The 24,152-nt window shown below is 57.6% G+C and overlaps 6 protein-coding genes across 6 annotated transcripts; 4 read left to right on the top strand and 2 right to left on the bottom strand.

Annotated features, from left to right (window-relative positions):
• The first annotated feature begins 1,775 nt into the window (after positions 1-1,775).
• On the top strand, positions 1,776-5,752 carry QBC33DRAFT_66961 (uncharacterized protein). Its single transcript, XM_060432975.1, has one exon. It carries the CDS (start codon positions 2,079-2,081, stop codon positions 5,352-5,354), a length of 3,276 nt encoding a protein of 1,091 aa, XP_060283591.1. The 5' UTR covers positions 1,776-2,078; the 3' UTR covers positions 5,355-5,752.
• A 208-nt stretch (positions 5,753-5,960) lies between these two features.
• QBC33DRAFT_538140 (mitochondrial large subunit ribosomal protein-domain-containing protein) lies at positions 5,961-6,743 on the bottom strand. The gene is made up of 2 exons (XM_060427857.1): positions 6,206-6,743; positions 5,961-6,111 (listed from the first exon to the last, which is right to left on the bottom strand). Exons 1-2 carry the CDS (start codon positions 6,644-6,646, stop codon positions 6,061-6,063), a joined length of 492 nt encoding a protein of 163 aa, XP_060283590.1. The 5' UTR covers positions 6,647-6,743; the 3' UTR covers positions 5,961-6,060.
• Positions 6,744-6,994: 251 nt separating this feature from the next.
• QBC33DRAFT_451637 (eukaryotic translation initiation factor 3 subunit) lies at positions 6,995-8,400 on the top strand (the record flags this gene model as incomplete). Its single annotated transcript, XM_060424618.1, has 2 exons — positions 6,995-7,423; positions 7,486-8,400. 2 exons carry the CDS (start codon positions 6,995-6,997, stop codon positions 8,398-8,400), a joined length of 1,344 nt encoding a protein of 447 aa, XP_060283589.1.
• Positions 8,401-11,729: 3,329 nt separating this feature from the next.
• On the top strand, positions 11,730-12,761 carry QBC33DRAFT_538135 (uncharacterized protein). Its single transcript, XM_060427856.1, has 2 exons — positions 11,730-11,944; positions 11,994-12,761. The coding sequence occupies exons 1-2, from the start codon at positions 11,859-11,861 to the stop codon at positions 12,466-12,468; spliced, it is 561 nt and encodes a 186-aa protein (XP_060283588.1). The 5' UTR covers positions 11,730-11,858; the 3' UTR covers positions 12,469-12,761.
• A 308-nt stretch (positions 12,762-13,069) lies between these two features.
• QBC33DRAFT_451552 (putative 20S cyclosome subunit) lies at positions 13,070-19,219 on the bottom strand (the record flags this gene model as incomplete). The annotated part of the gene is made up of 5 exons (XM_060424612.1): positions 13,070-13,379; positions 13,437-13,796; positions 13,833-15,730; positions 15,811-16,252; positions 16,302-19,219. The coding sequence occupies 5 exons, from the start codon at positions 19,217-19,219 to the stop codon at positions 13,070-13,072; spliced, it is 5,928 nt and encodes a 1,975-aa protein (XP_060283587.1).
• Positions 19,220-19,880: 661 nt separating this feature from the next.
• QBC33DRAFT_66874 (uncharacterized protein) lies at positions 19,881-24,053 on the top strand. Its single transcript, XM_060432974.1, has 4 exons — positions 19,881-20,067; positions 20,118-21,121; positions 21,172-22,924; positions 22,976-24,053. Exons 1-4 carry the CDS (start codon positions 20,029-20,031, stop codon positions 23,861-23,863), a joined length of 3,684 nt encoding a protein of 1,227 aa, XP_060283586.1. The 5' UTR covers positions 19,881-20,028; the 3' UTR covers positions 23,864-24,053.
• The last annotated feature ends 99 nt before the right edge of the window (positions 24,054-24,152 follow it).

The following is a 24,152-nucleotide window of genomic DNA, read 5'->3' as shown; positions in this document are numbered from 1 at the left end:
GCCCAACTGCCCACGTCCCCCGGCCTCTGTCTCCCCTTTACATTTTCCCACTCTCTACTTCCCCTCTCTGTCCTCCTTTCATCCATCTGCTTCCCATTTTCGTGTCCCTCTTTTGTGGTTCTCGTTGGATCGTTGAACCTTGAAGCTCCTGTCGTCTGCACCTCCTAGGTTCCCCTCCAGTTCTGTCTGAACAGGGATTTTCAACTCCCGCTATAAGTGCAGAACAGCAGTCCAAAGTCGCAAGCATGATGGCCAGCAACAGAGCTGCGAGAAGGGAAAATGACGAGAGGGCATTATGGATGGGCACACGGCAGACCGACGAAGGATGAGAAAGGGCCAGCCATGGAGGCAAGCAATCGAGCGAGTCTTGTCAAACTTCGGGTGGCGACGACCAGGATGCCTGTCACGACCAACACGGCCACGACAACCTGAACTTTAGCACACCAGCCAAAACGTCAAACCGCCAAAACGAGGAATGAGTCTCAACGAAACCCACCCACCACGGCCCACGTCTGGCCGCAGGGACTCTCCGAGACCAGCCCTTGAGGACACGGTCCCAAATTGCAATTATTGCCAGTCGCAGCATGAAAAATGAACGGCAGAGAGCGACGTTTCGTCGGTCGGCTCGGCTTTGTGAGCTGAGCTGCCCGCTGAGCTGCCGGGACTGCTGATTTGGGATGACTGTACGCATTATGGTGGGGCGCAACTGCCCAACGAGGCAGCTTGCAGCGGTCAAGCGACCGCACCGAAGAATGGGAAGAAGCAGCAGCAGCTGCTGCTGCTCGATCTATCAAATCTTTTCATTCTTGGCTTTCCTGGACCAATAAGCCATGGCGGTGGCCCTTTTGGTCTTTTATGCCTCTGTTTAAGTTTGCAGAAGCTGCACCCCCTTGGAGGTCGAGATCTGCAAGTCCTGCCAGCGACTCTCGAACCACATCCACAAGTACGAGGACCCAGAACAACCATGGGAGAGGAGTTTATTCAGTTCTAATGGCCAAATGGATGCACGACCTTGGAAGCTGGCTCCTGGCTCTGGTAGGCAACAGAGCAGCGATAATGGCTTGAGAAGTTTAACTGCCTCTTGATTCTGGCTCTCTTGGGAGGATTTTGGTCACTCAGTCAAGCCAAGCAGTCATTTGGACTGCAAAGTGGACTGGAAGTGGGAAGCAGCTTGAGCGCAGGGCAGGTGGGGCTGTGAGAGACACAGACAACAGATAAGAGCAGGAACTTGATTTGGCAGGTGAGAGGTGGCTGGGCCAGGTACTGCACTAGCAGACCATATGGTTGGACAAGCTTGGTGTCTGACCCACTCTGGCACTAATCCCCTTTCAGGCTCGGGCGATGGGGTAATCTGGCCGGGTGATGGCTGAAAACAAGCAGACCTTGCAAACTCAGCGACAAATTTCGAAGCGACCGCTCACATCGACCAGCAAAGCGCGACTTAGGTAAGACCTGCGTTCTTTTCCCTCCCATTATCTCCCCATCCACCCCGGTTTGCCGGTCTTGGACGCTATATTATGATTTGCCTCGTGATCGCTCGATGGCTGAGCTGCATGGCTTGATGGATTTGTCGATGCGCGAGTGCTGATTGTTGGTTCCTGTTGCGACCCTTCCCCAGCCTGCTGCACACGGCCTTTCTGCCCTTGCCTGTCGCCGAAAATTTCTCCTCTCGCTCATTCACTGGGTGGTGTTCACTGGCCACACTGTGCCTGGCACCCTCTGCACTCAACTGCACCACTCTGGTACCACCTTATTCCCTCCATTCCCCCAGCTCCCAGCACAGTCCACCACACAGTCCACATCCCACAGTCCCAAGTCCCCAAGTCCCCAGTTTCCCACCGCATACCACACACAGCCCAGCCAGAACTGGCTTTGCCCCATAACCTACACACCCGCGACGCGACTTCTCCATCGCGATAAGCCTCTGCCGTGTCACTTCCCATCTCCTGTATATTGATTCCCATCTCTTCAGATGTTTGTGCAGACTTTTTTCACTATCGCTGTCACTTGTCGCTGACGCTGTCTCCAGGAAGTAGCCAGATGGGTTCGACCATTGCCGCCCTCCCTCCCCGACAGTCATGAGCTCCTGGACCAACGAGGCCGCTGTCGCAAACCACAATGGCAACAACGGCTTCACACACCTCACCGACCCCACAACCATCCCCATCCCCGGAGCCATGATGGATCCATCCGGCTTCATGGCCAATCAGGGCCAATTCAATCCTCAGTATGCCAATCCCCAGCAGATGGCCGCCATGCAGAACGGCCAGCTTCGCAATGCCTCGCCGTCTTTCCCCAACAACCCCATGTACCAGACCAACTCGGTCGTCCCGACAAAACGTCCCCGCCCACGAGAGGACAGCATGGGCCAGTCTCCGCGACAGGTCCCCGGCATGCTCCCGACCTCGCGCGCTGAGACTCCGCAACAGTCTTCCTTCCCCGGCTTCCAGCAACCTCCGATGCCTCAACAGGCCGGCCAGCCATCGCAATATCCGCACCTGCAACCTAATGGGTCTGCAAATGCCACACCGTCGCCCATCATGGGTAGCCAGATGCGCCCCGGCAGTGTCCCTCAGCGGGTCTCGACAACCTCTCCCCACCCCTTCTCTCCCGCTGCGCAGCAGTTCCCCCAGGCATCGCCCATCCCTTCCGACCATGGCGGCACACCCCAACCGAACCCATACATGCCGCAGAACAATTTTGCCCAGGGTTTCAATCAGCAGTTCGCCCCAAACCAATCCCAATCCCGGCCCTCCCCAACGCCCAACGTTGCTGCCGGGCAGATGATGCCGCAACAGGTGGGCCAGTTCCCCCCACACATGGCAGCACAGATGGCAGGGCAACTTCCCCACCAGATGTACTCTCAGCAGATGCCGCAACCGCGAAATGCTTTGGAGCAGCAGAAGTTGCTATACCAGATACAGCTCCAGCAACACCTGCAGCGGAGCAACGGGCAGATGATGATCCCCCCCGAGGCTCGGGCTCAACAAGCTCAACTTTTAGCTCAGTCTCAGGCCAAGGCCCAAGCCCTAGCCGAGCTCTCTCACGACCAGGAGGCTCAAAATCAGCTCCGGATGAACCTCATGATGGCTGCCAGGCACGAAAGGGCCAATGGACAGGTGCCGGCGAATGCGAATGCGACTGCGAATCCTATGGGCCCGCACCGGGGTGTCCCTCAGCAACAAGGCCAAGCCCGGGGACAGAGCCGCGAACAATTTATGAAGAATCTGACCCAGTTCATGAACTCGAAGCAACTGCCTCTCGACCCCAACCCCAATGTTGACGGCGTATCGGTTAACCTGATGAACCTCTTCATGGTCGTGTCTGGACTCGGCGGCTATCACGGTACCTCGAATGCGAACCAATGGCCCCAAGTATCTCATACCCTTGGATTCCATCCGCAACGGGTCCCAACCGGACCGCTGCAGTTGAAGGCCATGTACGAGCGCAACCTCTTGGAGTTTGAGATGGCTATAGGTCAGCAGAACAGACAAAGGGCGCAGCAGCAGGGCATGGCCAGAATGGCCCGCATGCAGCAGGTTGCTTCCGTGGCCAACGGCGGCGCCTCTTCTCCCATGATGATGCAGCCGGGCCAGATGATGCAGCCGGGACAGCAGCCGCACCTCCAGCAGGCCCAGGCGCAGACTCCAACCAAGCCATCCGTCCCCCGGTCACCCGCCGTCAACGGGTTCCCCGAGACTCAGCAGCACCAACTCCAGCAGCAAGGCGCCATCGCCCCGGGCCACTCACGCAACAGCCTGTCGAGGAGCGTCCAAGCTACCCCAACGGGGGAGGAATTTGCCGCTGCGTCTCCCGTTCAAGGCAAGACTGGCAGCGCGTCGTTGGCCGGAGCAACACACCCCGACGGCGCTGCTGAGACGGCCACGTTACGATTCCCGGCGCCTTTCAATTCCGAACCCGGAGAGTACTTCCCTTGTTCGCGCGAGATCGTGACACATGGTGGTGTCGACATTCAGACGCTCAGCAAGCTGGGCGCCGAGTTGGAGAAGGTCAAGCCAGACGTTCCACACCCTGCCGAGATGGGAAGAATGGATATACACGCGCTTACCAAGAGCATCCAAAGCGGAATACATGGGGAGGTCAGACTTGCCCTCGACTTCTTGACCCGGCTGAGCATGGCCGGGCAACCGAATAATTGGCTGGATCTCCGGCACTGTGATGACCTGGTTGAGACCCTGATAGAGTGCGCCGAGGACCAGGTCGAAATACTCGTGGAAGACAATCCCGAAGTCTCGGACGAAATCCTGATCAACTCGTATGAGGAGGTTGTGCGTTCGTGCCGACTGGAGAAGATGGCGGTTCGCAACGTTCCCGTCTTTGGCTCCGAGGACTACAACCTCGACCGAGCTGTCGACCGGTTGATATGCATTACCACCATCATCCGCAACCAGACCTTCAACCCGGACAACCAGAAGTTGCTGGCCGACGAAACAGTCATCAACTTCCTCTGCGTCGTAATTAGATATCTCGGCACACGCAACATGCTTCTGCGGACTCATGAGAATACCCTAGACTTCATGAAGGATGTGATCATCATCCTGTCGAACGTGGCTACCGAGATAGAGATTCCTGAGAAGGAGCAGGCGTTATGTCTCCTCCAGTTCTTGTTGGCATTTGCCCCGTCTCCGGGGCCGTCGATATCCAACGACAGGCTTTTCTTCACTCCCTACGACCCGGCCCTGCATCCCTACCTCCCCCCTGCGGTCGACTCCCTCGCGAAGCTGCTCGCTCGCGACGAACCGAACCGGACACACTATAAAGCAATCCTGACCACCGACGCGTCAGCGACTTCGACCATACCGCACGAATTGCTCACGCGGACATTTGCTCTGGCCACATCCGTCATCCCAGACCACAGTCGCGACAAGCGTTCCGACAATCTGCCCACACTGGTCGAGGCTCGCAAGGCTATCCTCATGCAGGGACTCTTGTCCGCCGATATCCTGGCTTCCCTCGCGCCCGGTTACGAAAGCGGCGTCACCCGCGCGTGGCTCACGTCGGGCAATGGCTTCCCGCCCAACCTGTTCTGGCACATCCGCAACCTCAGCATGCACTTCGACACGCAGCGGCCGCGGGTTAGGGCCATGGCAGGCCAGCAGCAGCCCAAAAAGGATACCGAGCTCGTCTACATTGTCGGTCTTGCCGTGAGCATGCTCAAGAAGCTGTGCGAGAAGGCGCGCGACCCCAACGACCCGGCTGGCGAGAACAGCATCCCGCCTAACGTCCTACCAAGCAGGGAGAGTGTCTTTGGCGCCCTGCAGATGACGGCCCCTGAGTGGACGGAGCAGGGCATGCTTGGTGATTTGGTGGCTTATGCTGCCCTCGAGAATTGAGCTCGCTCCTGATGGCGCTCTTGTTTATCTGACTGTCGACTGACCGGGGCTTCTTCTCCCCCGGTGCTTAATATTGGAAGTTAGATACATATGACGGGGCTTGAATTTTATGGCCCTATGGATCCGCATTGGAAAATGCGAGGCGCAGGGAAGGCGGGCGATAACGATATGTTCTTGCCCGACCTGAGCAAAATGGATATGGACTGGACTGGAATGAAATGGAATGGAATGGCGCGAGGTTGTTGGTCACGTTTACCGGCTACATAGCATGCAACCGTACAGGCGCTGGGGGAAGGTCTTAGCTTTGCCTGCGATTCATTGTCATTATTACTGTTTCTACAACGCGGTATTACAAACTTTTGAGGCGTCCCAAGATCTTTCCATATGAGACATTGCCCAGTGTGTGTGATATGATTTAGAGCCCGAATGACATGTCTGATCAGCCACACAATGAGGCTCACCTGGGCGTGTATTCCTTCCGAATTCCCGTCGTCGCCGTCGGCGAGACGCTCCCCTGTAGTCGAAACAACCCTCGCAGCATCTAGTTAGGCGCGTCCCGCGGCATCTTTCCCCCGCTGTTCATACAGTATATTTACAGATGTATAGCCCGCGCCAGAACAGAACCTCGCCGACGGTACGTCCCAGCGATTCGACGCTTTCCCACTCTCCCTCCCCCCTCTTCCCCCCCCGGCCAACGTTGCCTCAATCAAAACCCCTGCTCCGTTAGATACGTTGCGACCTTGTCCTTGAAATGGCCCTGCAAATATCCCTTGTCAGTCACAGTCACACAACCACATTCACGCAGCCTCCGGGTGGGAGAGGGGAGCAGAGGAGGTTGTTTGGGCACGTACGGATATCTGGATGTGGCCCGTCACGGGGTTCAGGCGGATCTGGTCCGGCCGCAGGGACAGCTGCTCGGCCAGGTTCTGCTTCAGAGCCTGGGCGTCGCCCTCGACCTTCTTGAGGTACGTCATCTTCAGGTTGCCACCGCGCTTGGCGTCCTGGTAGACGGGGAGGTTCTTGGATGGGGTGCGGGAGACGAAGTAGGGGCGGCTGACGGGGGCTGTTGTTGTTGTTGTTGTTGCTGCTGCTGCTGGTGTTGCTGTTGCTGTAGTTGTAGTTGTTGTAGATGTGAATGGCTCTGTGACTGTCCGTGTGGGAGCCGGGGAAGGGGCGGCGTCTGTGGGTTGCGCCGGGGAGGCGGTGGTTAGGAGTCGGGGAGAGGCGAGGCGGGGGGGTAGGAGGCGCCGGGTGGGTGCCGTGGCCCGAAGGAGGAAGCTTGGGCGAAGCATTGGGGCTGTCCGAGGTCTCGGGGGCCTGCTTGGTCGAGCACGGGTGTTGTCAATTGGACTGCGACTAGGGAGAGACCAAGTCGCTAGATCAAGACCCTTTCATGGTGTAGCCGGAGCTCTTCCATATGAAAAATTCTCGGCATTCGGCGAAATAATTTGCCGTGCTTTGCTCGGCTCAAGCTCAGACCTCTCACCCCTGCCCTTCGTACTAGAACACACTTTCGAAATTTTGATCAAATCACAGAAAGCCCCACCAAGACTTTTGACTTCGCGAAACCTGAATCCCACCCTCACCTCCGTCTCCCACCCACACTCCTCATCACCACCCGATATTAGCACCCTACGAAAATGGCGGATTCGGCAGTCGCCAACGGCGACGCTCCGGCCATGTCCGAGTACAACCTGATCCCGAAGCTCGTGGGCCGCCTGGACCGGCACATGATCTTCCCGCTGCTCGAGTTCGTCAACAGCCTGCTCGAGGACGAGGAGGGCAACATCAAGGACGCGACCAAGGCGCGCGAGGTCACCAAGGCCAAGTTCGAGCTGCTGAGGAAGACCAACATGACCGACTATGTCGCCAACCTGTACTGCGAGCTCGAGGATCTTGACGAGCCGCCCGCCGAGTTCGCTGAGAAGAGGCAGGGTGTGCTGGCAAGGCTGGGCCAGCTGGAGGAGGAGACGAGCAAGATCCGGGGCCTACTTGAGAGGGACGATGTCGTCTCCAACCTTAGGAGTGACAAGGTGGCTAATCTGGAGTTCTTGAAGCGGGATCACGAGGTATGTGAAGCAAAGCCTGTGCGTGATGTTTGAAAAGAGGCTGACAGAGCGCGCCAATCCAGGTCACCCCCGAGATGGTGGACGCTCTTTACGACTTTGGAAACTTCCAATATAGCTGCGGCAGCTACGCCTCTGCCGCTGATCTCCTGTATCAGTTCCGCGTCCTGTCCACGGATAACGACAAGGTCTCCGCCGCCACGTGGGGAAAGCTTGCGTCCGAGATCCTGACTGCGAATTGGGAGTCCGCCATGGAGGAGCTGCAAAAAGTCAAGGAGTTGATCGACACCAAGCTCTTCAGCAACCCGCTCGCCCAGCTCCAGCACCGCACCTGGCTCATCCACTGGGCTCTGTTCCCGCTCTTCAACTACGAGGGCGGCCGCGATACCCTGCTCGATCTCTTCTTCTCTGCGGGATACATCAACACCATCCAGACTTCGTGCCCCTGGATTCTCCGCTACCTGACCGCGGCCGTTATCACGAGCCGTGGCCGCGCACGCACCTTTAACACGTACCAGAAGCAGCTCAAGGACATTGTACGCATCGTTAAGCAGGAGGCATACGAGTACACGGACCCGGTGACCGAGTTCGTGCGGACCCTGTACGTGGACTTCGACTTTGAGGAAGCGCAACGGCAGCTGGTGCGGGCCGAGGAGGTCCTGCAGTCCGACTTCTTCCTCGTCGCGTCTGGCGACGCCTTCGTGGACTCAGCGCGGCACCTTATCTCGGAGTCGTACTGCAAGATCCACGCGCGCATCGACATCAAGGACCTGAGCGCGCGGCTCGGGCTCAACCAGGACGAGGGCGAGAAGTGGATCGTCAACCTGATCCGGGACACGAGGGTCGACGCCAAGATCGACTACAAGGAGGGCACCGTCGTCATGAACCACCCTCCCAGCTCCGTGTACCAGCAGGTCATCGAGAGGACCAAGGGTGGCTTCTTCCGGACCCAGGTGCTCAGTGCTGCGGTTGCCAGGTAGAAAGGGGCGCCCGCTAATGCCAAGCGTTGGAGTTGGTTGCTGGGCGCGGAAGTGGAAGTAGAAGAGGGGATGCAGACAGGCGATGTCTAGGCACTTTAGGCTTGAAGAAGCAAGCAAGGCTGCGAGCTTTTCCCCACAAGTTCCAGTTTGCCGGCTTGTTTTCTTTTGAAGGGGGAACGAGACGGCCCCCCAACCATTTTCTTACGAGTAGTAACTAGTCCCCCGGTGCCCTGGTTGGAATCAGAGAAAGACAGCCGCCGTCTTTGCTGCAGTGCATACATGGCGTTTACGGGGGATGGATTCTGGGGCTTGCGGGCAGCTAGAAAATTCGCGAAGGGCAATTGTTCACCCTTATTATATGAGTAGTGATCGCTTTTATCCAAGTTACATGTGCTGATATCGCGAGTCTGCATCGGATCTGTTACTGTAGTTCGCTCCGTCGTCAGCTTGGAACATCCCATGTGCCCGTTGTCTTTCTCAAGTGGAGTGTACGAGTGCAGTGTGGGTCTGGAGGCCAAGCATCCTTCTCCCTCTCTTCCGACGACCTCCGTGATGCAACTGGGAGATGTAAAGATGGATACCACTAGTAATTATCAAACTAAATATTCTCGGTTCTTTCCTTTTGTTAGGTCCTTGATCCCAAAGTTCTGTGAGAGTCCCTAGTATTCGTCTCGAGCCTCTGGATATTACCCCTGATATGTCCCCCAGGCCACCTCCCTCGTTGCGTACTTTCTCTTCTGCATCAGGGCGCTTGAGACTGGCTAGATCCTCCCCGTGGAATCATAGCCGACGCAAAATAAAGCACGATATTGGACATTAGGCCCAGACAATGCCTTGCTATATTCACGTCAAGGGCAAACGCTGCATAAGATGTCTTTTTCAGGGGCAGTGACTCGGCCTTAGTAACTGAGCTTTGTGATTATGCTGCGGCATACACTGGGTGATTATGTTCCATTGTACCCTACAACCTGTGAACGTCGACAACTCATCGAAGGGATCAGCAGGTAATCCCATCCAACACAGGCGGTTCAAATCCCAAGTGAAGTTGATTTCAAGTCAGACCACCACCCAAGATCAGATCTAGCAAGCCATCAGACTGGCCAGAGGCCATCTTGAAACCCCTGATGCTCAGATACATATATCTTAGACTATCTGAATGAAGGTGATACGGTCCTGACTGATACTTGAGACTCGCCATCGGCGCCATGTGAATACACACCCTGGACTTTCTTGCTAGGAAAACGATAAAATATCCTCACCAAGAAGACCACTGTGTATATGTATTCCTCCACGGGCGACCTCCTTCTCCCGATCGTTAGATCCACGACCAACGCATCCACGACCAGAGCAAGATCGCAAGATACCTGGATAACCATTCAGGCTGTCAGCCCTCACCCCTGAATAACCACCAAAACAGACCAAGGATCACATCTACAAAATGTGCAACTACGTAAGGAACCTCTGAATCTTTACTCCCAGGTCATCACAACCCCCGCAGCTACACCCTCTTAAACAACCCCCCTTCCCATTTCTTTCACCACCTCTATCCAGAAACAGACAACAACTAGCTAACGCCCACAAAACAGATGGCCTACAAGCAGAAGTGCATCTTCTGCCACGTCCCAATGCAAGAGCTCAAGTGCCAGGTCATAAAGTGCAAGCACGTGCAGCCGGGCGGCGACCCGACGCAGTGCCGCGTGACGGAGCGCGGCAAGCTGGACGCCGACTACGGCGTGCACTACCTGTGCCGGATGAGGGCGGAGGCCAAGCTCGAGGAGGAGGAGGAGCTGAGGAAGGAGGGGTTCCGGAAGATGTGGGGGGAGGGGGCGCCTAAGAAGAAGAAGAAGGTAGCTCTCAAGAAGGAAGACCTCAAGAATAATGCCGGGGTCGAAGGGAATGCGGTCGGTGAGGAGGGTGCGGTCCCTGAGGAGGAGGATACGACGCCCGTGAAGGAGGTCATCGAGGTGGCTACTGGGGCTCCGAAGGTGGTGGCTCGTCTGGAGGATGCCATGGAGGAGGATGCTATGGACGAGGATCCCAAATAACTTGGTACCTGAATCTGAACTCGAGTGGCATTTCGATTATTGCAAACGTATCAAGGCTTGACGTGGTTTTCACTACCCCTGCGTCAAACCCTCTCTGCAAGGACTTCCTTGGGCATGCAGAGATATAAATGTGTACTTGCGGTAGTAATACCTGGCCACACACAGACACCTAACCCTGGTGTTGGAGTCCCCAAGATAGGAGAGTAAGGCAGCCGGGAAGAAGGTTTAGAAGGAACTTTCCAATAAACCTGTGCCACAGGGATAAGGAGGGAGGAACACAGACCGCATAGCTGGCCATTCTAGAGGCATATCGTTAACAAGGGATAGTTACCTGCTGACGCGTCCGAGACCCGGCTCTGAGTTCTTCCATCCTATGAGGTTTCCACTGATCTTTTTTGGGCTCAGGAGTTACGCTTGCGGTCCTTCGGGTATGTGAACCCCGAGCGGACAACCTTAAGATCAAACAACCTTTCGGTGCATACGCTTGAACGTGGATCCATACGGAAAATGAATCCACTGAGAACCCTCAAGGTGCATCGAGATGCGTCCGAACATGCAATGGTACTGCAACGGAGGCGGCGGAATTGGTCCTGGAAAGCTTTGCCCAGGTCATGCTGGCCCCTTACCCCTATTCCAGCAGGTTAGATGGGCTGATTACTCAAAGCTTATTACGCCGCCTAAAACAATCATGTTTTCCCGGCGGACTAAGGCCGTCATTTTGTGCCCAAATGTTAGGGTCTTGTTAGGGCTTCGATGGTTCGTCGTGTTCTCACCGGGATCGAGCCTCGAGGAACTTTCTAGTCTGAGAGGTCGAAATGGGGTGCCCTTAATGATTGGCGGAAGGGACTTTCACGATAATCCAACGGACGCATGAATTTAAGTTTGTTTCGGGATGTTGTTGAAAGTGGTAGGTAACCGGGCGTCAAGGATCACAAGAAGAAGCTTGTCTTGTGAGGTAAGATAGAAGTCCTCGGACGACTCGAGGTTCCGGGGATGATATTAATAGAGCTCGCAGCAAGGAGTTACCAATAGGGGTTCAACCCACAAGATTGCTAGAACCTGGTTAGGTTCTTAACACACCCGTCTGCGCAAAACCGCAATATCATTTGCCAGGGACAGTTCTTACGTCGATCTTCTCATACTCTCGGCCCCGAGCCTTCACAACTCGGTCCGGCACCATGGGTACTCGATGCAGCCTCTCTGCGAGTCTATTACTCAATGCCATGTCAGACGGACAACGGGTTTAGGTTTGAAGGAGCGAGGGCGCCCCCTCCCGTTTGTCGAGTCTCGTTCTCTCTATAAGACTGCTCGAACCTCGACGTTCTCTGCTTCCCTTTCCCTCCACTACTCTCCCAGCCTAGACTTGTCTTCCCGTCTCAGACTTGTTCCCACATCACTCTCAACCTAAACACAATGCATCTCTCCATCGGAAACGTCGTCGCAACCGGCCTGGCACTAGCCAGCACCGCCAGCGCCGCTGGAATCAACATCCACAACTGGTCAGCCCCTCATCAACAATACGGAACCCCATGCTAACCCCATCAACAGGTGCAACCAGCCAATCTACTTCTACCAATCGACCAACGGCGGCTGCGACGCCGGCGCCTCGGGCCAATGCCACTCCAACCCCTACACCGTGCAGCCCGGCGCGACGCTCACGCAGCTCTGGGTCAACAGCGGCTCTGGGACGAGCCTGAAGCTAGCCAAGGACGCGTCGTTCCAGGCCGGGATCCTGCAGTTCGAGTACGCGCGCCCGCCAGACGGCCTGTACTGGGACCTGAGCGACCTGGACGGGGCCGGCGCCGGCGTCGTGGGGTCGCCGTTCCGCGACGACAACGTCAAGGTGTCGCCGACGGGGGCCGGGGCCGGGCAGGGGAACTGCACGCCGCTGCGCTGCCAGGGCGGGCAGACCTGCCGCGAGTCGTTCCAGAGTCCCGATGATGTCAATACGCGCTGGTGCCCGGCGGATATAGGGGACTTCTGGATCGATCTTTGCCAGCCTGATGGTTCGTTCTGGAACTAAGGGGTCGCGCCGGGGGTGGATGATGGGCCGGCTGGAGGTCTCTGGCTAAGGCGGGCTGTTAGTCGGCGATTTTTGCGTTGTGTGACGAGATCTAACCCTAAGTCGTTCATTTTGGTGTCGGGGGCCCTTGGTGGTGGGTTTGATGTATCGTGATATTTCCTCTTTCTAGACGATTGGGTTTCGATTTTGGTTCGCATTGTACTTGTACACGGATGTGCGTTCCAGATAAAAAGTCGACAAGGGATCCAGTGTGTTTCTCTAGAAAAATCGTCTTAGGTTCGAGAGTCAGTTCCAATAACACCTCTTCGGGTATACTCACAAGTTGTAACACAGTGATCCATCTCCTAGTGTATGTTCGCTCCTGATTCCTAGCATGAAAATTAACTGGCAGTACGGAACAAATTCCCCAAAAGACCGCCAAAACTCGACGTAGGTAACTAAGTATGTGCACCTTCCCGGTGACCTTTTCTCTAGCCCATCCACCTACTCCGTTACATAGAAATGCCATAATCGTCGCTATGCTGTTCCGCCGCCCGCCGTTATTTTCCCATACGCCATGTACAGATGCAAACGCCAGTGGACCCGTGTTACCAGCCTACTACTACTCATCCCTCCCGGCAAGCCACGCCCTCCCCTTCAGCATCTCGATAACGCTATCCCGCATCCACCACCTACTCTCCCCCACAGAAGCAACCTCCATCTCGGCTCCGACTCCCCTCGTCTCCTCGCCCTCCTCAACCCCAACCTCAACCCTCTTCTTCCCCTTCCCCTTTCGACTTCCCCCCTTGACCGCCCCACCTTCAGTCCCCCCTCTCAGCCGCAAGGCCCGCGTATCAGCCCACTCAAACAGCAACCTAAGCCCGAGCAACCTATCCCTGGACCAACCCCCCAACCCATCCTCAAGTACAAGCCTCGCGTCCACAGCCGTCGACGCCGCGTCCCCCTCCCCGACACCACCCCCGCCCGACAGCCGATCCAGTACAAGCGCCCTCTCGGCATGCGCCAGGCCCGCCAGCGCCGGCAGCCGGAACACCCACTCGAGCGGGTCATCATGGCGGCCGCGGCCGCCTCCTCCCTCGGCGTCAGCGGAGATGGGGCGGCCGAGGGCCCGCAGCGTCGCCTGGAAGGGGCTATCGTGCGCGGGCCTGCGGCGGAGGAGCAGCGACTGGTTCGTGCGGAACGCGTCGACGAGCCCGGGCCTACGCGCAAAGTCCATGTCCAGGTCCCAGTAGCCCTGCGCCGAGGCGTCGGTGCGCACCGATGCCACGTCCTCGAGCGGCGGGAGGAGGCAGGGGGTCTGCCGGCGGAGCACGCTGCTGCTGCTGCTGCTGCTGATGTCCGCCTTTGCTCCGGCCATGGTGGACGTCGCCGACGGGGAGTCGGGCTTGAGGCGGATTAGGATGGGCACGCTGATGGGCTCGCCGGTGGCGAAGTCCTTGGTGACGAGGCAGCGCGGGTCGGTGGCGAGCACCCAGAAGTGCCGGAACGCCTGCAGGTGCGAGCGGTTGTCCTGGATGCTTGCGGGGAAGATGGGATAGAAGGCGACGAGGAGCGACGCGATGGCCAGGTTGCTCGTCCCAAAGGTCATGGTGCCACAGCCGAGAAAGAGGGCCCCGATGGCTATGTGGGCCGCGAAATGGCTGCCGTACGTAGTGGTCGCATCGTCGCGGCCGTGCAGAGCCCGAAGCCTCCGGAGGACGACCAGGTCGCCCGTCCCTGCCATCACGGTGGCGCAGGAGAGCGCCAGCAGGTCCATACACATGCGCACGTTGCTCCTCGCCATCTCGACGTCGAAATTGCTGGATGGCAGCCGAGCTAGTCGCATGAACTCGTCGAGGTAGTGGACTAGCAGGTCCCGGACTTTGATGTTGGCCGATCCGGCAAAGCGGAGGGCGATGGCAAAGCAGAGGCCGGCAAGGATGGAGAAGAAAGCCAAGTCCTTGCTCTCGAGCTTAGCCACGTTCTTGAGACGATGGCGCCAACGGTACTCGCGCGGGAGATTATCTCTGATCCATCCAAACTCGGGCTCGATCATGCTCCACAAGACTAGGTTCTTTGCCACCGTCCTCAGCAGGAGGATGTCCGGCCGGACGTAGTCGAACTGCTGTATCGAATCCGGCACGTCGACCTTGCGGGCAACGATGTGGTCTTCTGACTTCATGAAGATCAGGGCAATCGCCACCACTGCCCCCGCCGCGGATCTATCGAGGACGTGGACGAGCTCGACCTTCTTAGTCGAGGTGGCGATGGTGAGTAGCTTCTCGGTTAGCCGCATGTCGTGTAGGCCCTTTAGGTCTGTTCCCTTGCCGAGGTTGATGAAGCCCAGGGCGAAGCCGGAAGCCAGCCTGTAGCCCTCGTCGCGCAGGGGGTCCTCCTCCTCCTCGTCATCGACATGATCGATTTCCGACATCATAATCTCGCTCATGCGCCGGTGCTGACTGTTGCAGTAGACCAGACCGATCCCCATGATGCCCGTTGTCTGGGTATGCTTGGAGAGGTTGAGCTCCGCGGCGCCCCTGGGGAGCATTCGGGTGACGTGGACAGAAAGCAGGCGCGTGATCAACGAGTCCATGGTGCCGATATACGAGGCTGCCAAGCCCAAAAGCAGCCCGATGGAGGTCATGGTGTGCTTCGGTGTGAGATACTTGAAAGCAACCCACTTAGCAACAGACTTCAGATGGCCGTTCAAGCCCAGGGCGAGAAGAAAGCCCGCATGCCGGTGACTTAGATCCTGTCCAGGCTTGTTGTACAGAATCCACGACGTATCGATGCCCTTGGCATGTGGGGAGATGGCCAGCCCGCCCGCGACTCCCTGGTGGAAGAAGGCCCAGTTGATCTTCTCCTCGGTGCAGAGCGACTTGTCGACGCCGACCGTCACATTCGTCGGCTTGACAATGCATGTCAAGTTGAACCCTCCAATGTGGAACTTCTGCGTCAGCAGTGGGAACTTGAGGCCGTAGTATAGCAAGCCACGGCCAGGCGGGATTGCAAGCGTGCTCGTAGCCATTGTTACTGCCAGCTCCTTCTGCTTCTCCAAATACTCGGACTCTGACCAGCCCGGCTGTGCATTTAACCGCACAATACGTGACTTGTGAGTTCCCAATAGGTTCTGTGCCTCGCTGAGTCTCCGGTCATCCTTGAACAGCGCCAGGATGACAGCCTGCCGTGCTGTTCCTCCGCTCTCATCAAATCCCGTGCTGGTATAATCGTCCACGGTCTGGCACAGTACGCGGAAATCCCACGTGGCCTGGTGCGTCGGGGTCTGTCCTCTTGTCAGGGAGAACTAAAAAAAAAGAAAAAAAAAGAAAACATGGTAAGGTGGAGATGCCTGCGATGACTTACAAGAACGTTCACCGTCTTCACACGATTGCTGGGCTCAAGAATTGAGCTTATATCGGTTCGGTTGACAAGCTTCAGGAGATGTTCCGGCCACGTCGAAGGCGGATTCGGCTGGCACATGAACACGGCATCTTGCAGCGGGGTGAGGACAGCCTCGGGAAGCGACTCGAGGATGCGAGGCGTGAAGCCGCACTCGTATATGGCTTCCACGATTTCGCGGTGGGTGCTTGCCGGAGTAAGACTCTTGAACAGCTTCGCAAACATGAGCGTCCGTGGAGTAATAGAGTCCCACACATGCGACCGTGGATTGTTTTCAGTCGTGATACCCGTTGCTGCCTCATACACCTCTGCTAAGGTCATGAAGTCGCTGCCTTGTTCCGTGGTGAGCTGAGCCTGAATCCAGTTGTAAATACAATACTTGACAGGTGGCTCCGGGAGAGGAGGGCTGAGGCCGAGGTCTACAGAGTGAATCAGCATGAATAGTAGGGATAGACGCTGACGCTGATATCTTACCGAACTGGGTGGGAGGTAGCTCTGCCTGGAGGCCGAGATCATACAGCGCCGCATACTCCCTCCACCCCAGCCACCGGGCAATCTGAGAAAGAATGGTCCGCAAGTCGGGCTGGCCGGGAGACAAGTCTTCCGAGGACATGATATTAAGCTTCTGCTCTTCAAGATGGAGGTGGAGTGCCAGCATAATGCTCCAGGCTGCACTTCTCTGCTCCCCTGGAGACCTGCCAGCCGCCGTGGCAAGGGTTCCTTGAAGCCCTAGGGCCGACTGGCCGGGAGGGGAAGCGAGGAATTGCTGCGCAAGCTTGACGTGGACCGAGATGAAATCATTACCGCTGACGCTCGGGTCGCCCGGGGCGACTCTCGGCTCAAGCAGACCTTCGTCGAGCGCCCATTGCCAACCCTTGGTGCGCACCCACACCGGGCTTGCTGCCGAGTTTGGAGTCTCATGGGCCTGCATGGCTGCCCAGTTGCTGGACGGGGTCGTATGAGTGGTATCGGGCACCGGGTTGGCGACCGGGACTAATTTCTGGGGATCCCCAAGTGACAGGAAACTCGCAAATAGCAAGATCACGATAGATGACCACTCCAAAGAGGTGGCGGCGGGCTCGGCCCCTTTCCGCCACTGCATGACATGCCACCAGCCGGCGACCATCTTCTCTCCAAATGCGGCTGGCAGTATGCTCCGGCAGACATCCAGTACCATCTTGGCCTGCAAAGACCTTGGCCGGAGCTGGATCCTGATCCTATGGGACCTCTCCTCTCGGTCAAGGACATCGACAACACCGCCGGTCTTGGGATGCAAGAGCGCCTTGATCTGAGCGCCGGGAATTCCGACCCCAATCGACCTTCGACTCTTAGCTTCCTTGTTGACGTGTCTGCCAGAGTAATCGAGGCTGTCAATGTTGTCGTTGAACAGTAGCGGCAGTACTATTGTCGTCAGGGGGCTCCAAGGTGCTTGGAGGCTGAGTTCCCGCTGGCCGCTCTTGTCTTCCGATAGGATGAGTATCATCGACCCATTACCGTCAACAATCTTGCAGGAATCAACCACGCTCTGTGCCCTCCTCAGCTCACCCCAACTGACAGCAAGGCGATCGGGTTTCGCTTTTCGAGTGCTAGGGCGGGCCGGGGGATCGCCTTGTTTACTGGTCTCGACGGTAAAGGTGAGCAGCTGGAGTCTCTTGTCTAGAGGGTCTTGGATCCCGACGAGAAGCTGACTTCTTCCCTGCTCGTCTGTCGCACATGGGCCTCCGAGCATGACAAAGACCTTGCACTGCTCTCTGGCAGGCTTATTGGACATCGAGTACCTGACATTCGTGTTGTCCATGGCAACACTGTGTATTTTGGTCAGGAGAATCTCGTGGGCGAGGCCATCAAAGTCATGATCATCCAAGTCCATGCTGTGAAAGCCCTCAAAATCCCCTCCTGCGCGGAGCTCGCCCAACAGCGTGTCCACGGGGGCCTCGGCTAGGCTGTTAAGGCTGTGGTTGAAGGCGCCACCAAAGTTTCCTCCGTAGCCGCCACTGGGACGACCACGTTGGCTACTTTGAGAGTCGACTCTTCGCCCGTGGGCCGATATCGCCGGCTGATCGACGAAAGTTGACCTGTCCTGGGAGGCGGATAAATCGGCTCTCGCAAGAAGGGAGCTGACCCTACGGGATTGCCGACGAGTGACCTCGCCTCCCTTCTCGGGGTCCAACGAGCTTAGAGCCGTGTCCAAGGGCTTGTCTGCCTTGTCATTCTTCCTCTGCCTCTTCCCGGGCAGAGGCGCCCCAAAGCTCTCCCTGAAACTCGGCTGCGTGGGGGCACCGCTGGCGAGTCCAGGGGGCATTGAGCTCCGTCGCCGAGCAGCCCGACGCTTGGCATCCTTCTGCCTCGCAGTGAAGATGTCTTCTCTAGGAAGATAGGCCATTCTCCAGACACTGTACATGCTCGTCTCTCGGTTGACAGTCACGGCCAGTATTAGACCATCTTCCTCCCCCTTCTTGCTTCGTGGAGGCAGCTTGATGGATTCAATATGGAGTATTTCCTCGGCCGGGTCGAGGAATGGCGACCTCGCAGAGCTTTTCCGCCGGCCAGCGACGTTCAGTTTGTCAGGCTGTGTAACGACCAATCCAAGCTCCAGTAGCGGATCCGTCAAGCACACTATTCGCGGCCAGTGGGAATCAGTCGACTCAAGTGGTGCCTGCCACATATTCTCGAGAGTGGAAGTCAGCCTCAGCGGCAAGGTCCTGGGCTTGCCCAGCCCTTCCGTCGAAAATGTCCCGATCTGGGAGCCAGGCTGGGAGAACAGCGAGGGCTGTGACGAGACAAAGGAATTGGGAGGAACTCGGGGGAACTTGAGGGAGACGGCCGACATGTTGTCCGTTTTCGACTTGCGCTGTATGAGAACACCACAGGGGGCAGCACAGGCAGCCTCAACCTCAAATGGCATGTGCACGATATGGTTGGTTCCCGAGAGGAAATAGATGTGGGCTTGGGTCTTCAGGAACACTACCAATGCCCTGGAGAGCAGGTGGCGGTCACTGGGGACCTCTGTGTTCTTCCCATCCATCCCACTCTTCCTATCGTGGGAGGCATCGCGAGTATTGGGGCTATTAATCGGGTTCTCGTCCGAGGTTGGGAAGTATGTCAGCAGCGCCTGAGTGATGGGCTCTTTCTCGAGATCGAACTTGAAGGCCTTGCGAAAGACCCCGCCTCGGGACCAGATGACGCATGTTTTGGTTGTCAATAGCTCGTCCTCATAGACTTCTTCGTTCCGACCGTCAACATCGACACCAACACCAACGTCGATTTCCCAGGTATAAGAGGACGGCGATGGATCGGATGGGAGGATCTGCTCCTCAATTGCATAGGCCAGGCCAGTGGGCTGGTGAACCCCAAGGGAAGTCACCGAAGCCATCAATGGCTATGTGATCCATAAGAGATCTTAGCCAGGAGTTTCGGCATGAGGAGGAGCAGAGTAATGGTTGTGGCAATGTCTAAGCTGCGAAAGCTACTGTCGAAATTTACTCCAGGGGTTGCGCGTGTGGACGCGTTGATCACAAGGCTGTACGTACTTTCCCCAAGAAAATGGCGGGGCAGGCTCTCATTGGTGGAAGCTAAGCAACCTACCCCTGCAAGGCTTCGGTAGGATCTATGCGTAGCGTCAATGCGCTAGGGCCACGGCGGCCAAAGCTCTGACGTAGCTTCATCACACGACAAGGTTGCAAACTATCCCTGAAGATTCCCCTGTTAGTCGCGGCAACATGTCCCCTATGTGGACATTCTCATCAAGATGACAACAGTGTCGCCGGAAGCTGGCGACAGCGACGAAAGTCTGGAATCGACGCCAACAACGCCAGCTGCGGATGCGTCTGCCTCTGGCCCTACACGAACAGAGCTCGATACTGAGAGTCGATCCCAAGAAGGGCATGGTGACGCTGGAGAATCGAATGAGGAGGCAGGGGAGAGCGCCGAAGAGGAAGAGGAGGATGAGGAAGAAGGAGATGGGGATGGAGATGGGGATGGAGATATGGATGAAGGCGAGGAGGACGAGGGAGACGACGATGATGAAGACGACGAAGAGGAAGAGCCGCAGCTCAAGTACGCCAGACTGACCCAGAACCTAAGTGCTGTCTACCGGAATGGCGATGCGACGAGCTCTTTCTTGGTTGCAGGCGACAAGATGGTAAACCACGTTGCTTCCACGTGTGGGGTGCCCAATTGCTGATGAAGTCGCAGATCATCGGAACCCATAATGGGAATATCGTAAGCCTTGTGAAGCCCCATCTCAGTATTCTTCTGCTAACTCCAACTAGAATGTCCTACAACTCCCGCTATTCCAATCCTTGAGAGTCTATCACGCGCACTCTGCCTCGGTTACCTCAGTCTCGATATCCCCCTACCCCCCGCCGCTCCCTAAGCTCAAGCCTGATGCCGCCGCCCGAGTGGTGTCGCAGGCGACGAATAGCCCTCTTCGACCCGCAACTCGGGGATCCGAAGCTCAACCGTCGCCAGTGGCAGCAAGTAGGAAGCCGAAAGGACCGCCCGCAGTTCCAAATATCCCGTCAAACAACATATATGTGGCGACATCGTCGATGGATGGCAACGTATGCGTGCAATCCCTAATAGACATAAAGGATGTCTCGCTTCGGAATTTTGCAAGACCAGTCCAGGCTGTGGCTCTCTCGCCGGACTATAAAAATGACAGGTCCTACCTCTCTGGTGGCCTGGCCGGGCAATTGGTGTTGACCACTGCTGCGCCGCCGGGACGGAGTACGTCCACAACGACCGGGACCGCCGCGGCCGCCGCTGGTTGGCTTGGCAGCGTCGGGCTGGGTTCGAACACGGGGAAGGACACCGTGCTTCACTCTGGCGAGGGGACTGTATCCACCATCAAGTGGTCGCTGTCCGGAAAATACGTTGCTTTCGCCAACGAGCATGGAGTCTGGATATGGAGAACGGGGCTCCACCTCGAGAGCTTTGAGGCTGAGGACTCGTGGACAAGAATCGAGTACGGCCACGTTGATCGGCCACAGACGGCAGAATGGGACACCATGGCTAGCGTCTGGAAGGCGAGACTCGAGTGGATCGACGAGACTGCCGTCGAGTCTGAGGACCGTGACGAGCCGACGGATCCTCCAGCAAGCTCCCCGGCTGCTCTGAGACTCAGGCAGCAGCACGTTCAAGGCAGCAGGAGGAACGAGAGACTCCTGATTGGGTGGGGAGGGATCCTTTGGTTAGTCAATGTCAAGCCGGGCGGCATTGGGGTTGGGACGAACGTGGGCGAAAGGTCCCGCGCCAGTGCTCAAGTAATTCGAAAGTATGTGCCGTCTTGCTCCTTTAATGTCACCCAACTGACCACAAGTCCAGACTCCGCATGGATTGCATCATATCCGGCATCTCGTTATATACCCAGAATCTTTTGTTAGTCCTTGCTTACTGTTTGCCCGAGGAGGAGGAGGAGGAGGAGGAGGAGGAGGAGGAGGAGGAAGAGAGAAGGCCGCGTGGGCACAAGCACACCTCATCTACTGCTTCAGCGGGAAGTGAGCCCGCGGGCGGCATACGGCGGTCACAGAACAACCTGCGGCCTGAACTACGGCTCATCGACTTGACGTCAGAGACCGAGACAGCCATGGAAAGCCTTACCGTTAGCCGTTTTGAGCGCCTCAGCGCGGGAGATTACCATCTCGGGGTCCTGCCTGCTCAAAACGTTGCCTCGTCGGTTGTGACAACGCGTGGGGCACTGGAGACGCTTGCTGGTTTCGGCACGGACATGTGGAATGTTGCCATCAACCCCAAGTCTCTCTTCAACTCGGGTGCGAGCATCAAGAGTAGAGACAGCAACGACGGGGGGTCAAGTTCGAGGGTCGCCAGTACCGCTGGGAGCATGCTGGCTTCCCAACGATCTGGAAAGAACTCTGTCCATCCGAATCTCCTCAAACCCGGCATCAAGATCTTCATTCACAGTCCCTACGATTGCATACTCGCCACCAAAAGAGATCTGGCTGACCATTACGTCTGGTTACTGGAGCGCGAACAATACCAGCAAGCGTGGGAGCTGGTCGACCAACATCCCGAGATCTTGAGCGCCGCGGAGAAGCTGCCCGAGCTCGCCCAAGGGACTCCGGAGAGAAGCCAAGGCTCCGATGACTTCTACGAGGAGACAGCGTCGGTCGTTGATGAGACGCGTAACTTCTACTCGTCGGCAGAGAAGGAGAAGAGACGGGTTGGCGAGCTGTGGGTCCAAGAACTCATCGAGGCCGGCGACTGGACCCGCGCCGGCCAGATCTGCGGCAAGGTCCTGGGGTCGCCCGACAGGTGGGAAAAATGGGTCTGGACCTTTGCCGGGGCGAACAGGTTCGACGAGATTGCGAACTACATGCCGACACAGCCGCTGCACCCGCCGATACCTGGGACCATATATGAGGTCGTTCTGGGGCATTACATCCAGACGGACAAGCCGCGCTTCCGGGACCTGCTAGAGCGATGGTCCACCGAGTTGTTCGACCTCAACACCATCTCGACCGCCCTGGAGGACCAGCTCAAGTACCGCGATGTGCGGGAAGATAGCGTCGACGACGGAGAGATTGGGAGAGACTGGCGCATCGTGATGGAGAGCCTCGCGAGACTTCACGAGGCGAACGGCCGAAACAGGGAGGCTCTCAAATGCTACATCAAGCTCCAGGACGCCGACTCGGCCATGCGCCTGATCAAGCAGTCGCACCTCGCCGATGCCGCCGCCGACGACATCCCGGGCTTCTTTGCCCTGCGCGTGCCGCAGGATCGGGTCGGCAAGATGAGCAGGGCCGAGCTCGAACAAGCCACCCAGGAGGCCGTCACTCTGCTGGTAGACGAAGCCCAGCACGGGCTAGTCAAGCCGGCGGTGGTGGTCTCTCAACTGCAGGAGAAGTCGCTGAAACTCTACATCTTCTTCTACCTCCGCGGCCTGTGGAGGGGCGAGGGCATCATGGAGCACAGCGGCCAGTTCCGCGAGCGGCTCGTCTCCGACAGCAAGTCCCTGGTCGACGACTTTGCCGACTTGGCGATCCATCTGTTTGCCGTGTATGATCGGTCGTTGCTAATGGACTTTTTGAAGTCCTCGACGGCCTACGCATTCGAGAAGGTACGTTTTCTCTGCTCTCGCCGACTTGCTGCCTGCTAACCTTCTCACCAGGCCACCCAAGAATGCGAGTCCCTGAACTACATCCCCGAGCTGGTGTACCTGTACTCCAAGACGGGCCAGATGAAGCGGGCGCTGTACCTCATAATCGACCGGCTCGGCGACGTGTCGCAGGCGATCGCGTTCGCCAAGGAGCAGGGCGACCCGGACCTGTGGGAGGACCTGCTCGACTACAGCATGGATAAGCCGCGCTTCATCCGCGGGCTTCTCGAGGAGGTCGGCACGGCCATCGACCCCATCACGCTGGTGCGCCGCATTCCCGAAGGCCTCGAGGTGGCGGGACTGCGCGAGGGCCTCAAGCACATCATGAAGGAGCACGAGATCCAGTACAGCATCAGCTCGGGCGTCGCGCGCGTCCTGCGCAGCGAGGTCGCCGCCGCGCAGAACCTGCTGCGCGACGGGCAGCGCAAGGGGATCAAGTTCGAGCTCGCCATCGAGGAGCAGGAGCTTCACGCCGATGGGGCGAAGGAGCCGAAGGGCAAGGGTGATAAGCAAGGGGTTGATGAGGCCGAGACCAGCGAGGCAGGCCCCGGCACCGCAGACGGTGAGGCGGACGGCCGGGAATCCCACAAGCCCAAGCCGGCAGCGGCGCCGAGGAAGTGGCAGCCCGGCCACTGCGCGCAGTGCCTCGGGCCGTTCACGGAGTGGGAGGCCGAGACGCTCGTGGGCTTCATGTGCGGCCACGTGTTCCACCTCGCGCACCTGATGGAGAAGCTCCACCCGGGCGAGCCGGTCGACGCGGACCTCCTCGCGGGCGGGGTGGCCGGGGATGCGCCGGCGAGGGGGTATCACGTCGGGCCCAAGGTCACGAGGGCGAGGTTGCTTAGGGATCGCATACGGGGAGGGTGTCCTGCCTGTACGAGGAAGGCTTCTATACAATAACTAGATTGATCCGGGCTCAGGGGTGGATGCCCTGCTGTTTGCAGGAGCAATGCCTCTAGCAGCCCGGAGGGATCCGTCTCCTGAGACGTGCCAGCATCAACTTTGGAAGTCGAGTTACCCACCCCCCTGTATATGCCAATTTTGAACCACAACCCATGCAAGATTTTCCACGGCCAGGCATTGTGATGTCTACACCGAAGGGAAGGTATTGTGCAACTCCCAAACGAAGATGTAAAAGGCAAAGCCAACCTGCGACCCTCCCATTCCCCATCTAATTTTCCCCGAATCC

Source organism: Phialemonium atrogriseum, assembly GCF_030411735.1.
Source record: "Phialemonium atrogriseum strain 8032-3 unplaced genomic scaffold QBC33scaffold_12, whole genome shotgun sequence".
Classification (NCBI taxonomy): domain Eukaryota; kingdom Fungi; phylum Ascomycota; class Sordariomycetes; order Cephalothecales; family Cephalothecaceae; genus Phialemonium; species Phialemonium atrogriseum.
Note: the sequence above shows the minus strand (reverse complement) of the source record. Positions and strands in the feature narration are given on the sequence as shown.